We start from the raw sequence: 18,221 nt of genomic DNA, 5'->3' as shown, positions 1-18,221 counted from the left end.
TGGCACCGGGAGGTCTCTGGTGGACCAATGTCCTGAACTCAGCTCTCCTACCTTAGAGGCTCAGGCCTGACACCCAGCTGGAGCACCAAGACTCTGTCAGCCACACGGTGAGTGACAACTGCGTGCCCAGGTCTTTTTGGACACATCTCACAAAGGTTCTTAAGGCGCTCCTCATTTCCTCTGGTTCTGCTTGCAATCTCCAGTATTAGACATGAGCCCAAATGGTGAACACACCTCCTTCAGACCCCAGTTTAGTGCTGTAGAGAACACTTCATTTCGATTCATTCAGTGTTGTCTGTAGGTACTTCGGTAGAACTGGAGAGATTCTGACACATACACTTGCTTTTTTATCCAAAGTATTTCATTCAAAGCCAAAGATGTGAACTGTCACAGCATCCACCTGATGGAGTCTGACACCTCGCTCCCCACCACATAGGGTCAAGGATGCCTCTCAGCCTTGAGCTCCAGCACTGCCCGGATTATCCCAGGGCACACTGCTACCCTGTTTTCTATTCTGATTTATGTTTTAGGAGTAAACCCCCCTGAGGGACCCACTCTCTTCTTCACAGTGGGGAGGGATCTGATTGAGGGCTCAATTTGGGCATTCCCTGACCTCCAGACAAACGGTGACAAAGCCCCTAATATATTTAAGATAATTTACATGAAAGGTCATCTGACTGATTCCTTCCCATGGGTGAGATGCCAGAAATCCAGTGGCAGCAAGCCTTGTTTGACAGACTCTGTTAACCTCTCTCCTTCCCCTAAGGCACTAAAGGATTAAGCTTGAAACTCTAAATAAAACTCAGAGACCTTGATGAGCACTGACATAGAAAGACTACATATTTCATTGCCTCTAATGTTGCCTCTAGCTACTTGATTGTGCACATACAAGGTATCTAGCATTGGTGATCTCATAATGACTTCAGCCTGATTTGGACCAGCTCTCAGGGGCTTGCTGAAGGTCCCCTGACCACATTGTGTCAAATTCCCCCAGAGCAGCCTGCAGTCCAAGGCAGAAGCTCCCTGCTGAGCCATCAGCATCAAGTGCAAGGGTTTATAGGCAGAACTGCACATAGGGACCACACTGGAGCAACATGCACTTTGAAAAGCAGACTCTTTAATGGCTGATGAAAAACATCATTCACGAAGAATTTAAGAGGTAAATGCATCCATGTAAGTGCTAGGCATGTGCTATTTAGAATGTATATATTGTGGAGAAAATAAAAAATGGGAATATTAACAGAATAGAAAGCAAACACAAACTGCCCCCTGAGAGAGAAGTAGGCATGTGTCAGTGTCGTCTGAGTTATCCCTAACCCCATACCTTTTCTCGCACGTGACGGAAGTTCTGGAATATCTTAGAACATTAGCTGCTTTTAAAAAAGGGTCTACTGACTCTGGTAGGTCACAGTACAGACCAGAGACCACAAATTTATTACGAGTTCAATTTTTTGGTTTTCAAAATCACAAACTTAATTGCAAACACTCCTCCATGATTCCAAAATGGAGCTATATGTCACATTGCTAAGAAATCTTTAGTTCCCAACATTATGAGGTATGAATTTTGTAGTTTAAGCCAGCAAATGGAGATACTGCCCAATTTGAAAAGGGCTGCCTGACAACTTGAGGAAGATGCTTTGGTCAGAATACACATGTAGCCCAGCAGATAATGCTTCAGAAAGACAGGCCAAGGCTGAGCTCTCCTGTTCCCAAGAAACTTCGCCTCTTGATCTCCACTCCCACCCCTTTCTGGATCTGGGCTGGGACTGGGGCTCAGACATTTCCCAGACTATGCTCTGCTGCTGGACGCAAGACACAGGCCAGCAGAGAACTGGGACAGAGTTAAGTCCCACCACACGTTTTATGAATTACAGTGCCTGGGAGGCATCAGCTTTAAGGGGAGGCAAAGGCAGAGATAAAGAAAATGTGCAGAAAGTACATAAAGATAAATGCCTGTAAAATCACTGTTGTTTTAATGCATTCCATATTGCGGAAATAAAAACGTGAATATTCTTGATGATTTAATGGCAATAGCGTTCAGCTAAGACCTGTTTGTCCAACTAGACAATTATGCTATTTTATGCAAATATTTATAGTTGCTGATCCTGACTTTCAATTACTGTTCTGAAGGGCTGGTTTAGTGCAGAAAAATGCCTTCTAAATGAGCTTTCTCTCATGAAAGCCAATAAAGATGAGGCAGATCTCCTGTGGCCCAGCAGCGATGCCTCTCTGCCAGCTACAAGACTGTTGAGTGCTACTGGACTAGCTTCTTCTTTCTGGCCCATTGTTGGATGGGATTGCTCTCAGTCACTCATCTGTCAGACCTGGGTTCAAATCCTAACTTTGATTCTTATAAACTCTGCAATCTTGAGGAAGTTACTTAATCTGTATAAGTCATAGTTTTCTCACCTATAAAATGATGATAATGAGACTTTCTGTGTTGTGGGTAGAATTAAAATGGTATACAGTACTTGCAGGTCAAGTGCTTAGCAGAGTACCTGTTATACTGTGAGCATAAAATATATATAATCTATTTTGAATCATAATTACTATTAGTAATATTATCTAGGGCATCCTCGCTATGGCTCCCTTCTTCTCAGCAAAGTGGACTAGGAGTCAAGAAACCTACACTACAGTTTTGTCTCTTTCTGACCACAGGACTAATTTTCAGAAGGTCGTTCAACCCTTCAGGGTCTCAATTTTCTCAGCAATAAGAAAAACATGGGGCTTCCCTGGTGGCGCAGTGGTTGAGAGTCCGCCTGCCGATGCAGGGGATGTGGGTTCGTGCCCCGGTCCGGGAAGATCTCACATGCCGCGGAGCGGCTGGGCCCGTGAGCCATGGCCACTGAGCCTGCGCGTCTGGAGCCTGTGCTCCGCAACGGGAGAGGGCACAACATTGAGGCCCACATACCGCAAAAAAAAAAAAAAAAAAAGAAAAAAGAAAAATATGATAACTTCACTGTGATTTCACACTATCTTTTTAAGAAAAATTTTGGTCCTAAAATATCATTCCGAAATAACCATGTAGATACATCTAAAATTAACAGTATTTTTAAGAACCAGTAGGCTGGCAGAATATTTCCACACTTTAAAATTAAAATGAAGCCCTTAAGGATTTTAATTTGCCTATCAGAAAAAAAAAAAAAACTTGACATAATTTCTAAAATGGGTCACACTGAACAAAAATCAGATTACCATCAAACTAATACAAAGACTTTTTAAGTGGTTTTCTTTTCAGGTAGTCAAAGCTTCAGTCTCTTACACACTTTGCTGGCACAAATGCTAGATCATGGATATCACTCAAGGAAGTTGCCCATTATTTTCTCAAACACTGAAGAAGTACATAAGCCCTCAAAAGATAAGCCAACTGACTTCCGAGTATCCCACAGAAACACAACATCATCCTTACAGGCCATATTCCTCATGCATAACTTGTTTCCTCCGTGAAATATGAATGTGCATTCCAAATTTACTGCAACCTGAGATGGGCAACTAAGCAATCAATGTTCATTCACTGTTGACAATTCACAACATGAATGCAAAGTTTACCTCTCAAGTTCTGCAATTTTCTTGTCCTTGTCATTCTTTTCATTCTCCACCTCCTTGAGGATCTCCAGCAACCGGTCGACTTCTGCTTGGGCCTTGCCACACTCATCACGGTAATAAGATGCCTCTTTATCAAGCTGTTTTATTCGGTCTGCAAATTCTGGGTTCATCCTGGAGTCATCTTCAATATTATGAGCCTTCAACATTATATTTTTAAAGAATGTAGTTAAGATAACAATTTAGAACAACAATAGATAGTGCAGTCACCAATGGCCCAGAAATTAACTTTGGAGAAAAAAATAACAACTATCAAGAATTATGGGTATACTGTCAGTTAAAAGGCAAAATAGAAAAATCACAAATTTCAGCTACCTTAGAACTATCTTGGTTTTTAAGGCTAGTTTCTTCTACTGTTAATATTTTATTTCATTAAATGATGCTGCTTTTTGCTTTTTTTTCCCCACAAGAAATGGGGGCTTGGTGGAGGTAGAGACAGTGATGTGTTTATTTCTGGTGTTTTGGCAAACAGAACTAAGACAATTCAACTCCTCACAGTAAATGACTCATACCAACAGCTTCCTTTTCCAATACAGAGAAACTGAGAAAAAACAATGTTAAATTATTTCTCCAGGAACCATCAAGGGTATATGTAAAGCTAGGTAACATATAAGAGACTGGCTGACTGATCATTGAACACTTCATCCCACTGAGAAATTTCAGCAGAAGATGTAGAATGAAACAAAGCCTTGAAAAAGCAGAAGGGCTTTCCAGCTAACAGTCATACCCATAAATTCTTGTTCTTTTGATTAAATAAACCTGAACCGGGAGGAGGATGAGCTAATTCATGAGCAAGCACACAGACGAGAATCTTCAAACACATGCATGGGGGGTGGGGGGCAGCTTTACACAGGAGAACAGACACAGGCAACAACACAGCAACAACACTGCAGAATAATTTGCAGCCAAAGTATTTGTGGTTTTTTGTGTGTGACAGTGCGTTATGGCTTTTTTTTTTCCCAAAATAAACTTTTGGCTGAAATATTCCCAGACAGATGGAAATAACACTGCACTGCAATGTTTTGCCTACCCCTTGTTTCCCATTATTCCTAATTGACTTCTTCAAAGAGCAGGCAGGGAAAAAACAAGTAGTTTAACAACAGTGCACATTCAACATAGAAAGTTCAGAGAGGTCATATATGTATATATCTCCAAAATCCATGTGTGAACTAATAAAATGTTAACAATTTATTAGGACTTAAATTATCCTGCTGTCTTCTATGTAGAGCAGATGTCCGTTGTGTTTTTATACACTTTTTAAAAAAAATTTCAGGGAAAAAACAAGGCAAGCAAGCTGCAACTACTGTGGGGTCAAATGAATCATGCATGGTTAGAAAAATTAACACTAATACTACTGTTAGAAGATTGACAGTCTTTGCAATAATTTAGTAGAAAAAAATTCAAAAATTAGTAGAAATAAAAATAAATTTCTTATTTATGACAAACTAATTATTTTTAGGATATTTTTGCATGTAACATATTATTTAAGCATGAGGATAGATGGGGAATAATTTGCTTTCACATTCTTTAATCTAAGATTTCCTTATTCAAGAAATAAACTCAACTACGCAAAAGAACTTGGAAAAAATATATCAATTCAACACAGTATCAGGCAGCCTGTCATCACATTTCTCAGAAAATATTTAGTTTTATTTATTTAGTGCATACACTGAGTTTCATTATAATAGAATAGAATAGAATTAGTGAGCTTTTACAGTATAATTAAAATAATCTGAAAGTGAATCTTGAGCTAATATTCCTTTAGGAGTTTATTCATCTAATAATTTTATTTTAAATTGAAGTAATGAATATTAATTTGTTAATCTCCCATCAAAAAATGTAGAGCAGGTATTCTATCTATTTTAAAACAAAATACTCCATATAACTACTTCTATTTGTGATAATAATAATCAACTCATTTCTCTTATAACAGAAAAGCATTTAAAATATACAGCTTTTCGATTACTATGAGAAAGAAAACAAAAATTTCATGTTAATTCTCTTCTACTTTTATACTATATTACCATTATTTTATGGCAGCTAAAAACCTGTCCATGGCAGTTTTCTCAAACTAACCAACCAGTGACATTGAGATGTTTAAGAAAAAGAATTAAAGAACTAAGTAATGACCAGCTAGAAAGACTCAAAATAAATGAATAAATGTTTTGTAGCTTATTTCTGATGAGTGAAAATTCCTTTTTTGACTCAGATTTGAAGATTCACAAAGAGCTAGCCGTTAGCTGCTGTGGTTTATTTTGGTTGTTTTTATTCTTAAGATTATTATTATCACGATTTTTAATAAATGGGTACAGGATTACTAATTGTAAGATCTAGATTCTAAATATGGCCTTGTGTCTTACGACTATGGGCAAATGAATAAGCCTAAGGACAGTGAAAACTATAAAATGACAAACATGGGGAAGGTATTATTCATTTGTGTTTTTATTGTGATTATTATTTTATAATATGCATCCCATAAGTGGGGCTTGTCATACAGCTAAATTGATATGCTTATTTAATTTTCATTGACAAGATACTACATACACCTTAGAGAAGCCTCCCTGCTAGGTTTTCAGAGAAAGCAGTCTGCTGGTGATAGGTATGTAAACACATTCCTTATTTTAGCTACTTGAAGAAAAGAAGATGAACCAAGGCAAGTTTTCAGCACAGGGTGAAATTCAATGGGTTGGCAATCTTTTAAACCTACCAAGTGAATACGGTTAAAGGACTCACGGGATGTTTAGAGGTACAGAAAGCCTAGGAAAAAACAGTCCTGAATCTAGACCATGTTGACCACTGTGTGTGATGCTACGGTTAGATCATGTTATTAAAATAAAGACCATAGCCAAGTTTACAGCTGGCCTGGTGTCTGTTAGATAATTTGTAGGTGCTAATGATTCTTCCTTTTAAAAGGAATAGACAACCTGAAGAACACCTTTGAGTTAAATATATCTATTTATCTCTATATCAATGTCTACTGATTTCTGGGCAAAAGAGTTTATGTCAAATCACCTTCAATATTGGTGTCAGAATTCTTGGAAAGGTTATTAAATAAAGGTGTAGATACATATCATTTAAACATTTTTCAAGTCAATAGAAAGCTGCAAGAAAGAGTCATATAGAGATGGAGGAGTAACAGCTGCGTTTGGATAATCACTAGGGTCCATGTGAAGACCCAAGGGAAGAGAGAGTTTCACATGACTGTAGCCTGGTGAGTCCCTGATCCAACCTAAGCAGTGGAAGCAAAAGTCTTCCACAGAATTTAACCAGCTCTACTCAGCATGAATCACAACTTTTCAGAGGATCGGCTGAAACTGTTAACTAGTGTAGCGTGAGTGTGTTATACTGTGATCTATAGACATGGGGGAGATACTATACCAAAGAAAAACAGGAGGAAATTGAGCTTACAAAGCCAATGCTTCCTTCAAAATTGTAAGGCCAGAGCCTCCTCTAAAACTAGAGAGAAGGAAGCACTTTCTTTGCATTTAGGCAATACTCTTGCCTTTTCAAATTAAAACATGGGTTCCTTAATCTGGACTGGGAGTTCCTGATAGGGATCAAAAGTAGACAACAGATTTGGGCCTAATGTACTTTAGGCACTGCAAAAACATAAAAATACATTTGAATAAATCATTACCTGACAAATTCCTACCATGGCGTTGTGACCTATTCAAGGTTTAGACTGAAAATATACAATAAGTACTTCCCCTTATGAATCTGTTGATTTTAAATTAGTACCCCCAAAAGGTCAGGAAGCAATTGCCCATTCCATTCATCTAAGACACATCAACTTCATTCACTAGTCAGGAATCTAGCTCTTGAAAAATGCAGATTGGTGTGGATTTTCTTTTAATTATTTCAGAACTTATGTATCATAAATATAGTTAAGCACATTGTCACTTTCAAAGACGTACACCAGTCATTAAAACCAAAGGAATACCGATGAGCATTTTTTTCCTAATGTAGAGATTTAATTTTTCTGATTAAACAGGTCAGTTTAAAAACAAATCCAGGTATCTGGTTCTGCTTCAAAATATTTCTGGTAACTTTTAGAGCAAATTTCAAGCATCTTACAGAAACACAGAAAATTGAGAAAAGAACATTTCAAAAATGTCTGTATTACATATTAGATCAGTAAATTTTGAGGGTCCCCCAATTATGTTTCTTGCATTTCCATATGTAAGGAAATTTCCCCGCAAATGGGAACAATCAAAACAAAGTTTGGAGCCTCACAGATGTGGGCAAGCTTGCCATTTTGATGTGAACTGGTTCTGAAAGCCTGAATCAAGCACAGAAGAGAAATCTGGTCATGACTTAGGACAAGGAGTACACAACAATACCTAGTGGTTATTTTAATGAAACAATTTAGAATTGTTTCAGGAAATAAGGCAAAATTACAGATTAATACTATATCTAAATCAAAGTTAAGAGCAAACGTGATTAAAACCATACCAGGATTGATAGTATCAATATGACAAATCACAAGTTTATTTACACTCCTTGTGTGAAAGTTAGCCATTGATTATTTTTAATAAAATGTTAGTTCACCATTCCAAGTGCCTAGAAAGGAAAGTATTAACTTTGGTCCAGAAACCTGATGTGAAACTAGGCAGGGAATATTCAATTATAATGTTAAATAACATTCTCTCTTTGAAATGGGCCTTAACAACTTTAATAAAAAATCATTTCTCTCAAAATAAACAAATGATTAGTCATGACCATAAAGTGCAAGCAGAACGCTAACTAATGAATCTGAGGACTTTTCTTTCATGCTGCTTATGGTTTTAGCAATAATTTATTAAATTTATGCACTGTAAAAATATGATTCTCCATTGCAGCACTTTGGGGGTTTAGTGTCTGTTAACAACACTTTAACGGTCCTTTCATATCTTAACAGCAGAACAGGGTATATAAACTACTCTAAACATTATTTCAATCCGCTACAGTAAGTTCCAATCTTCACATAATTCTGAGTTATAAACAAAATATTACTTTTTAAAATAGAGTTTTTAGGATGATTTTAGAACTCTAACATGTTATAAAATTTAAATTTTATTTTAAATCCAATTAATTAATACCAAATATAATAGGTGAGTCTAAAAAATATGTCTGGAAACTAAAAACGATGTACCTTTCAGTCTTACATTAATTAATGCTCAAGGAAATTATTCTTTCACAATTCCAGCTAACTACATCCAGAATATTCACAATTTGCATATTATAACAACCATTCCAAAAAGAAATTTCTTGTCATAGATGAGACAGATAGGATATGTATAATAAACATAAGAAAAATTATTTTGAACATTTGTTTAAGTTCCACATATGCAAAATAAAAGGAACCAACTGTATGCTTAACACTTCTTAAGACCCTTCACACAAAAATATAATTATTAATGTAATACCTTTTAACTATGGAATTTCCTAAAATTAGCAATGTAGAGAACTGAATAATTATCTGGATGGTCTGATACAAAACATGTGACTTCCAATCTTAAGTGTTATTTCAAATATAACTTGAATTCTTTAAGTACTGAAAGCCTAGATTCAGTGTGAGGTATGTTTTTTGTGTGTATATGTGTGTTTGTACATGCTACATGTACGCTACATGTATGCTACAACTACCTCTTAAATAGTTGTAATTTTCCACTGTGTCAAGGGAGCTAGTTAGTCTATGAGTGAATCAAATAATTTTCAGACACTGGCTAAAAAAAAAATCGTAAAAAGAAAACACTGTACCTAGATAAGGACTGTGAAAGTATTTATAATTCAGCCTATCATGTCCCTGGGATTGCACTCTTATAATGACATATAAATCAGGAAGAGTTCACTGAACATGAACAAATTTTTTTTTCCCTTTGGACTGGAAAAATGCTTGGTCTTTTTCTTGTAAAACCTTACATAAAATATGAGTCCCACAAAAGGTGAATTTGTAGAAGAGATGGGATTTCAAAAGATAGTGACCAGGCAGGGTGGACTAATATGTGTGGGAACAACAGAGGGGTCTCAAGTGTGCCTTAGCCAGTAGCAAAGTTGCCCTCAGTACCTCCAAATCAAACATTTGCCCTGCAGCAATGATGGTATTAAATCAAGCACTAAATTTAGGACCCAGAAAGTCTAAAGATTTATTAAAAATTTATAAGAGGCTTCTGGATACGATCTCTGGGCACAATAACCATCAGGGCTACAGCAAAGAAGGTATTGGAGACTGATGAAAAAATGATATTACTTGTCTAGAAGTAAGAACTAAAGGAAGAAAAGAACTCACCTGAAGATAACCTGCACAGTGTTTATAATGACAAGACAAAACTCCTTCAGGAGTAGAGACTGGTAGTTAAGCTCAAGAAAGGTTATTACTATAAGAAGTAATAAGGATACACAGACAACATTTTAGACTCCTAAGACATGGCATTAGAGTATCACTTAGTAAAATAGAGTGACTAATGTAAAAGGTTTTTCAAAGTAGAAGGTTTATTTCTACTCTAGGGTAAAAATACTCCCAGCAGGACTTCAAAGCTTAATTTTTATTTATTCTGATTTAGTTTAGACAGATGTACATAGGACTGACTGTAAAATTATCTTATTTAACAAAAACAAGTTATAATTCACCAAATTTTGTAGGGCGGCCATATTCAAAATAAATAAACAAGAATAAAATAAATTTCCTAGGTACCAATAACTGGTTAGAAAATAAAAGGAGAAATATAGCATTCACAACAGTAACTAAAAATTATATACATAGAAATGCTCAGGGCTATCCTTAAAAAGAAAGATCACAGGCTTATAATAGGAAAATGTCAAAACTTTACTGTAAAAGATAACTGAAATAGATAAAAGTTGTATCAAGTTCACGAAATGGGAAAAAAATATTGGAAAGATAGCAATCATTCTAAAATTATTTTATAGGTTGAATATAATTCAAATTAAACAACTGTGCTTTTTAATTGACAAGGTGATCCTAAAGTTTACTTGGAATGAGAAAATTAAAGGCTAAGAACATTAAAACAAACTGAGACTTTTAAAAAGCAGAGAGAAGTAGGGTGGAATTTGTTGCACTAGATGTTTAAAAATATTATAAAGCCACAATAAATAAAATTCCGACTCAACAAGCAATGGAAATTGATAAAACTAAACAGAAGCTCAGAAATTAAAATATTCATCCATATAAGAATTTAGTATAAAACAGTAACAAGATCAGTGGATACAGAAAGAATTACTTGATAAATGGTGTTGGGATAACTAGTTGATCATTTAGAAAAAATATAGTTAGAACCCCACCACTCAACATGAATCAAAGTAATCTAAAGATAGATAAGGTGGGGCTTCCCTGGTGGCGCAGTGGTTGAGAGTCCGTCTGCCGATGCAGGGGACACAGGTTCGTGCCCCGGTCTGGGAAGATCCCACATGCTGCGGAGCGGCTGGGCCCGTGAGCCGTGGCCGCTGAGCCTGCGCGTCCAGAGCCTGTGCTCCGCAGTGGGAGAGGCCACAACAGTGAGAGGCCCACGTACCGCAAAAAAAAAAAAAAAAAAAAAAAAAGATAGATAAGGTGGATAAATTGATATAAAAAGTAACATTTAAAAAATTTAATATAGGTGAGTGTCTATGCTTGAAATCAGAGGATGACTTTTAAGCATAAAGGCAATGAGGAAATCCTAAAGGGAAACACAGGTCAGGAATGTAAAAATAGTTCTCTATAGAAAAAAATTAAATAAAACTTTGCCACAAATCTGACGAAGTTTCCATATAAAGCACAGAATAACCCATACAGAATAATCCAATGAACAAAAGAGAAAACTCAAAAACAAGTGCTTACATGACTTAAAGAAACAATTTACAGAAGAAAAATACAAACAGCTAATAAATGAATTAAAAACCTCAACCACACTAGTAATTAATGAAAGGAAAGTTAAAATGAGAAAAAATATTCCACCTGTGCATTTGTCAAAGTTATGTAAAATGAAAGTCCTTGGTGTTGGTCTGATGTGACAGAAAGAATGCCTTTATTCAGTGCTGGAAGAACCATGCCTTAGTAGAACTTCTCTAAAATGCAACATAGTGGGAACTACCGGGAACTTTTAAAAGTTACTGGCCCAGGATTTTATTCTATTAAAAAAATAGAAATATGGGGAAATTAATATGGAAAGATGTTCTTCAGTGTATTATTTATACTGGCAAAGAAAAAAGGGGGTAAGAAATGATTAACGTTTGGGGAATGAGAACATAGAGTGGAATATCATACAACCATTAAAAAGGTGTTTTAGAAGAACAGTTAATTATATGAGAAAATTCTGATGATATGTCATAAAAATAGGATATAAAACTCAACAAACACTGACACAATTTCGTGAAAAGAAATAGATATTAGATAAGAAAAAAGAAAAAGAAGAAAGAATAGAGGGAAGGAGAGAAGGAAGGAAAAGGGAGGGAAGGGGGAGAAAGGAAAGAAAGAAGGAAAAGCGTAGAAAAGGAAACAGGAGATGAAAGAACACTAACAATCAATCAAAAGATATCTGGGTGTGGAACAACCTAGATGTTCCTAGTTATCATCTCTGTTCACTGAGGTGTCTTGTTACTTTTATTTTCTCCTATATCCATCTATACTTTGGCAAACTTTCTGCTGAGACCATACCTTATTTCTATAACCAGAAAAACAGTCATTTTTTAAACACTCTAAAGTATAGAAAATTCATCATGCTGCTTCTCTGTCAGTCTAAAAAAGAATTGAGGGCTTCCCTGGTGGCACAGTGGTTAAGAATCCACCTGCCAATGCAGGGGACACGGGTTCGAGCCTGGTCTGGGAAGATTCCACATGCCGTGGAACAACTAAGCCCGCACGCCACAACTACGGAGCCTGCGCTCTAGAGCCCGTGAGCCACAACTATGAACCTGTGTGCCACAACTACTGAAGCCCGCATGCCTAGAGCCTGTGCTCTGCAACAAGAGAAGCCACCACAATGAGAAGCCTGCGCACCTCAACGAAAAGTAGCCCCCACTCACCGCAACTAGAGAAAGCCCACGAGCAGCAACAAAGACCCAACACAGCCAAAAGTAAATAAATAAATTTTTTAAAAATTCAAAAATAAATAAATAAAAACGAATTGAACCCTGAGAATATCTGCAGACAGGGGAGTTAAAATAATGAGCTATACACTATGGAAAACAGTATGGAGGTTCCTCAGAAAACTAAAAAGAGAGTTGCCATATGATCCAGCAATCCCACTCCTGGGCAAATATCTGGGCAAAACTATAATTCAAAAAGATGCATGCACCCCTATGTTCACAGCACCACTATTCACAATAGCCAACACATGGAAACAACCTAAATGTCCATCAAGAGATGAATGGATAAAGAAAATGTGGTACATATATACAATGGGACACTACTAAGCCATAAAAAAGAATGAAATAATGCCATTTGCAGCAACATGGATGCAACTAGAGTTTACCATACTAAGTGAAGTAAGTCAGAAAGAGAAATACAAACACCATGTGATAACACTTATACGGGGAATCTAAGATATGACACAAATGAACTTATTTACGAAACAGAAACAGACTCACAGATATAGAGAATAGACTTGTGCTTGCCAAGGGGCAGAGGGGTGGGGAAGGATGGATTGGGAGTTGGGAATTAGCAGATGCAAACTATTATATATAGAATGGATAAACAACAAGGTCCTACTGTATAGCAGAGGGAACTATATTCAATATCTTGTAATAAACCATAAAGGAAAAGAAAATGGCAAAGAATATATACATGTATAACTGAATCACTTCAGTGTCCAGCAGAAATTAACACAACATTGTAAATCAACTATACTTCAATAAAATAAATTTTAAAAAATAATAATAATGAGCTATATTAATTGGCTATATTAATAATTGGCTATATTCCCAGGATGCCAAAACAATGGGTTAGCTTAGTTAACTCAGGGAGAAAAATCAGTCAACGACTTTTGAATTAGTCACCTAAAGGACTGAAAAGTTTGCTTTTGCATCCTAGAGACCCATCACTGGGTTAAAATGAAGGCAAAATCCAATACCTGCCATGTTATCAATATTTCTGGAAATGGTCTAAAAGTTAACAGAACTATTTCTTTGGCCCTACCTATCCTAACAGGGATGGTGAACTCCTATTGTGGTCCTGATAAATCATAGCTGCTGCAGAAACAAAGCCCTCCCCATTTGCCCTGCACACCTAAAATATGACATACTTAGGTTTTTTTCCTGTCCTTAAGTAGTAAGTGTGAGACAATTTCAGTGGGATTACTTTACACCTCTTCAAAATGATCTACAGAAAACACTTATTTTTCTCGCGGTCAATTTTCAAGCTTGAAGATATCCCAATCTTAATTTGCCTTTCTTCACATCTCCACTGTCCTAAGCCTGCTTATTAACCATTCAAATGTTAAGGGAAAGGAAATTTGGATTATTTTTGTTGCTCTGCTAAAAATCACACATGGGGAAAGAGGTTAATAAAGATGCTCCAACGAGGCTTGAGGAATTCTGTTTGCAAAAGTAAAATTTGTTTTAAAGAATGGAGGGTGGAGACTGAATCTAATGAAATACACCCAAGTATCTTGTGTATCATGCTGTATATATCCTGGAGCAGTGGCTTAACAAAAAGTTGTTGGCTGAATTGTTTCCTTTATCCCTGCTATTCCTTTTTCCCATGATGGGAATTTATAAATAAGAGATAATTAGAATGCATGATAGCACAGATCACATCTGCCACATAACAAATCCCAGTCACCTTATGTATTATTTCTCCCATTAAGTCACCTAAGTTGGAAAAACAAAAAAGCCCTTCTTCTTTAATAAGTTAAAGAAACAAACTGCTTCATATAAACACACACTTGTCATGAGGATAAAAAAATTAGTGGTGGCATCTGGGCTGTTTTACACATATTTTTACTAGTTACCTGTTTTTTTGTACCATTAAGCTATAATCAGAATTGTTACTACCTGTTATTAGGAGACTATATTTTAGTTTGTTCTCAAATGATATGTTTTTAACTCTTACAAAACCCACAGTAATGTTAGGCATTTACTAGTCTCAAAGAGCATAGCCCTACTTTAAAATAAAAACCTATTTTAACTTCTATCCCTTGAATATAACATACATTGAGTTGTTTGCTATTTTACAAATGCTATCCCTTTTGGCATAGATAACTCTATGTTTGAAGGATCTGGGAAAGAATTCTATGAGCCTAGATCTGCAGATGACCTCTGTTTTTCTATCACCTTAGGGTTGAAGTTAAGACAGAGGTAATATCAGAGCTGGCAATAGTTCCCTGAGTTCTTAATTTTTTAATTTCACTTTCAAAAGAAATGGCAGTGGCCTCTGCACAGGTCATTTCTTTTGACAGAACGGAAATGGGAAGAGACGTATATTTTCGAAACACCCCCAATATGGCACACTGTGACGTGATCAATGGATCCTCATGCTTTGATATGTTACAGCGGGAACTTTCAGAAATGACTTACTGGGTTGTACATCTGATTGAACAACTGCTCAGCTTGCTACATTGCAAAGGTGGGGAGGCATTGAAGCACAGACAGGGAAAGAAGGAAAGATCCAGAAACACAGCATTAGCTCAACAAATCTAGTGCATTTGCACAGACAAACTCATGGTTAAAAGGAAGAAATTTCAGTTTCTAAACATTCCACAGTGAAAGTGAGAGGCTCTAGGGAAACAGAAATGTTGACTTTGGCTCCTAAAAAAGAATAGCTGGAATAAGAAATTGAAGGTTTGTGTTACTTTCCCTTTCTCAAGTTAAATAACCCATGAAATAAAGAAAGCTGTCCACTTTTGATGATACATGAAGTGCTGGCCTCCAGCAATGAATCAGAGGAAGTGCTTTTGGCCAAGCCTGCAATTTGTTACCTGAACTTCAAAGATGGTAATAATAAAAGATTAATTAAATCTTATCATTGAATTTATAGCTCTTCTTTTATATTAACACCAGCCTGAATTTTCTATTCAGTCTAACTTTAGAAAAATATAGATCAGCAAACAGCAGGTTAGCAACAGCAAAATATCAGTAAGCAAGACATTACAGGATTAACAGCAAATGGGAAAAGAAAAAATTTCAGTAGGAAGATTAAAGGGAACCAAAATACAGTATTATCCATTGTCTACTACCAGTTTCCACTGGTAGTTCATAATAACAAAAAATACCATTTTTTGTGTCTATCCTACTATGTTCCAAGTCCTTTAGAATCTGTAATGCTCTTCTATTTTGTGTAGAAGATTTAAATGTTTGCAGATTTAAATGTACTAAATATTTTAAATAGCATCCTCAAGTTATATTTATTAAATACTCGCATCATTAATTTTGGGCCCAATGTCAAGGTGTAGAAGGTGAAATATTGTAGGATCTTTTCATTTGCTTTAAGCCAAGACATGTCTTTGAAGAACATGAATTTTTTTCTTCAACTTTGATAAAGTAAATGATAGTTTTACTGTGGTTTTAAAAAACACCCTCCTCAAAATGATATTAATTGGAAAATTACCAAATAAGACAAATCAAAACATTTTGAATTGCTGTTGCTTCTCAAATGATTTCTAGTCATTTAAAGTAAATTTACTTCTACATATTGAACACTGAATACTCTTTTGAAAGACAAAATGATCCACATGTCACTAGGCTCTTCTCAACCCCTAGGTGTCTAATTAAGATTAATGAATGCACTAAGTTATAAAGCACACTCATAGCTAGTACTTAAGAATTATTTGGTTAATATCGTTTTATCAGCCTCACTAATATCAGTAAAGATTTCCTTACAAGTGAATCTTGGATTGTTTGTTTTTAAGAGGTGGGATGGAATGTGTAAGGAATAGCTCCTTTTCTGCCTATAGTAACCATTTTTGACACAAAGTATTTGGAACTGTCTTAAACTGACATAGTATAGTAAAGGGTTCAAAGCAACTATGTGTATGAATGTTCTCCACAAACTTTTCTGTTAAAAACTCACCAATTTCAAGCATTGTTTATAAGACAAAAGCAAATTTAAATCGCCATTTGGATTCCATTGTCACTAGCAAACAAGATTTCTGTTCAGCTAAACACATCTACAATGCTGTATGGATTTTATGATAAAAATACCTGGACGCTCACAAATCTTAAGCAAAATTCCATGGGGAACTCATGGTTTATTTATGATATAATAAAACTATTATGTTTTCAGCTTTCATTTAGTAATCCTTTATATTTTATTCACAAGTCACATACCCTTTTATTTAAAAGGAGGCCCAGACACTCCTTAAGCTTTTATAGCTGCTTATTTTTCCATGAGTAAATGATGTGTTTTATGTATATTCACATACTGTTGGCTTATATTTTCAAATATTTCATGCAGATCTCAATTCTTTTTAAGGTGATGGGTACTTGAGGTTTTTACAGAACTATTTATTAGCAGAAATTAAAGAGTACTAGAAAAAGTATTTTGAACTTTCGAATTTAGTTGATGTAGAGGGCCAAAAATAACAAAATAACATCTGCAGGTTAGGTATAAAAATATTTAAATTATAATTACCTTATTTAATCTCACTGTACTATGCATTTAGGAGACAGTATAAGCAAAGATTATTTATATACTTAGAAATAAGTTATCTTTTCATAAATTAAATAGGTCCTTTACAGCAAGACAACCATATTTGTTACTTTAATCCTGGTGATGTAGCAGAATGTTAATATGTCCTCAGGAATAATGCTAAAATATTTATAGGATTTGATCTATGAATTTCAGAACATGGTGTCTATCTGAGAGTCTAAGGAAACCACATGTTCTAATTGACTTTTGGGGGTTAACCATAACTATGTTGAAAGAAACTAAATTCAGCTGCACAGACATTCATTTATTAAACTAGTTAAGTCATATACATGGAAACTACAAGCATCAATACATGAACCTCTTTCTTTTAATTGTTAGAGGATTTCAAATTCCATAGATGACTTACACTAAAAGGGAGGGTGTCAAGTATGTATCTGCAGAAATAATATATGGGATGCCCTCAACTCCATAATGGCTCCTCAGAGTTGATGAAGGGCATCTTTCATGCCCAGGTCTATTTGGGGCCCTCCTTCAGGACTTAGCACACTGCAAGTGAGGTAAGATAACTCAAAGACCACCACAGGAAGCCAAAGAAGTTCTCTCACAGAGTTACCTGAGAGTCTGCCTTATCATCACAAAACTGTTCATTAAATAAAAAGTACCTTTCTTAGGTTCATTTCTTGATATGCATATACATGTATAACATATTGCTGAAAACATTCATATATGCGTCAAGAATATGTATCATACACCCAATGCATAAATAGCCAAGTCAATCTCCGCATAAACACCCTCAAAGAGGCAATTTAAATTCTTCTATTTATTGCTCAAGATTTCTGTTTAACTAGATGTTGCTTGAAAAAAGTGAGATGTTGAGTGGATTAGGAAATAGACTTTGTAATATAGAGATTTTCTGGCTGTTTTTTTGTAAAGAGATTTGACCTGTATATTTATCTTTTTCTGTATTAGTAAGGAGACTTTATTAGTGTGAAATCTCATGACAATTCCCTAAAATTCTGTGGTAAAGTGTACACAGTATAATCACATTTCAGTTATATAT

At 35.7% G+C, this 18,221-nt stretch overlaps 1 protein-coding gene across 1 annotated transcript in view; it reads right to left on the bottom strand.

Annotated features, from left to right (window-relative positions):
• The window catches only part of ERC2 (ELKS/RAB6-interacting/CAST family member 2), a 1,048,627-nt gene that overhangs the window by 507,748 nt on the left and 522,658 nt on the right, over window positions 1-18,221 (bottom strand). The window contains exon 11 of the mRNA XM_032647533.1: window positions 3,550-3,743. Within this exon, the coding sequence (XP_032503424.1) occupies window positions 3,550-3,743 (194 nt within the window). The remainder of the gene's footprint in view (window positions 1-3,549; window positions 3,744-18,221) is intronic.

This window comes from Phocoena sinus, chromosome 11 (assembly GCF_008692025.1).
Source record: "Phocoena sinus isolate mPhoSin1 chromosome 11, mPhoSin1.pri, whole genome shotgun sequence".
Lineage (NCBI taxonomy): Eukaryota > Metazoa > Chordata > Mammalia > Artiodactyla > Phocoenidae > Phocoena > Phocoena sinus.
The sequence above is the reverse complement of the archived record's forward strand: the minus strand, read 5'-3'. Positions and strand labels throughout refer to the sequence as shown.